General features: G+C 52.7%; 1 protein-coding gene across 1 annotated transcript in view; it reads right to left on the bottom strand.

Annotated features, from left to right (window-relative positions):
• Positions 1–663: 663 nt before the first annotated feature.
• Positions 664–1,009, bottom strand: part of LOC105517352 (gamma-crystallin D-like) — a 12,322-nt gene continuing 11,976 nt past the window's right edge. The window contains exon 3 of the mRNA XM_011949840.1: positions 664–1,002. Coding sequence (XP_011805230.1) covers positions 730–1,002 — 273 coding nt within the window. The 3' untranslated portion in view covers positions 664–729. The remainder of the gene's footprint in view (positions 1,003–1,009) is intronic.

Raw genomic sequence — 1,009 nt, 5'->3', positions numbered from 1 at the left:
AACAGCCTGAGCAACATAGGGAGATGCCCATCTCTACAAAAAAAAAAATTGGAAGTCGGATGTGGTGATGCAACCTGTAGGCCCAGCTACTTGGGTGGCTGAAGCAGGAGGATCATTTGAGCCCAGGAGCTCGAGGCTGCAGTGAGCCATGATTGCACCACTGCACTCCAGCCTGGGCAACAGGGTAAAAAAACCTGTCTCTAAAAAAAATAATAAAATAAAATAAATAAAATAAAATGCAGATTCTGAGGCAGCAGGTCTGGAGTGAGGCCTGAGATTCTGCATTTCTGACAAGCTCCCAGGGCATGCCTTGTGCTGCTGGTTTTCAGACCACACTTTGAGAGGAAAGGCTTTTACTCAGTGGGCCCCAAATGTTCCACATCATAACCCTTCCCAGGGAGCTGGTTAAGCCTCACAGATGCACAGGGCGCTCTGTGGAGGTTGCTGATTCAGGAGGTCTGGGAGTCTGGTTAAAAGTAACTTGCCCCGCAGCGATCACTAGTAAGTGGAGCTGGGTCCCGGCATTCTGGCCCCAGAGCTGTGCTCTCAGCTGCTGCCTCACACCCCCTTTCCACTGATACATGCAAGAAAATCCACATGATTCCCAGCATGATTTTTGCTGAGCCCTTCCAAGGAGGCTGAAAGGAACAGAGGACACATCACTGCATGGAACACACAGGAAATATTTTATTAGTTTCCAGATGGAGCAAAGGATAGAGTAAAAGCATTTCAGTAGAGCTCCACAGCTCTCCTCAGGGAGCCCACTCTGGCATCTGCGGCCCCCCAGTCCTGGCACCGCCTGTAGTCCCCGGGCCTCAGCAGGTACTGCCGCCCCCGGTAGTTGGGCAGCTCGTAGAGGACCCAGGAGCCCTCCAGCACGTTGAAGGAGTGGATCTCACTGAGGTGGAAGCGGTCTTGAAGGGAGGGGCAGTCCTCAGTGATCTCCACCATCTGGCCCCTACAATCCTCTCGCTCATGGATCCTGATCCTGTGGGAACTGGCCTGGGGG

This window comes from Colobus angolensis, unplaced genomic scaffold (genome assembly GCF_000951035.1).
Source record: "Colobus angolensis palliatus isolate OR3802 unplaced genomic scaffold, Cang.pa_1.0 Scaffold30, whole genome shotgun sequence".
Lineage (NCBI taxonomy): Eukaryota > Metazoa > Chordata > Mammalia > Primates > Cercopithecidae > Colobus > Colobus angolensis.
This window is presented reverse-complemented; position numbering and strand designations above follow the sequence as displayed.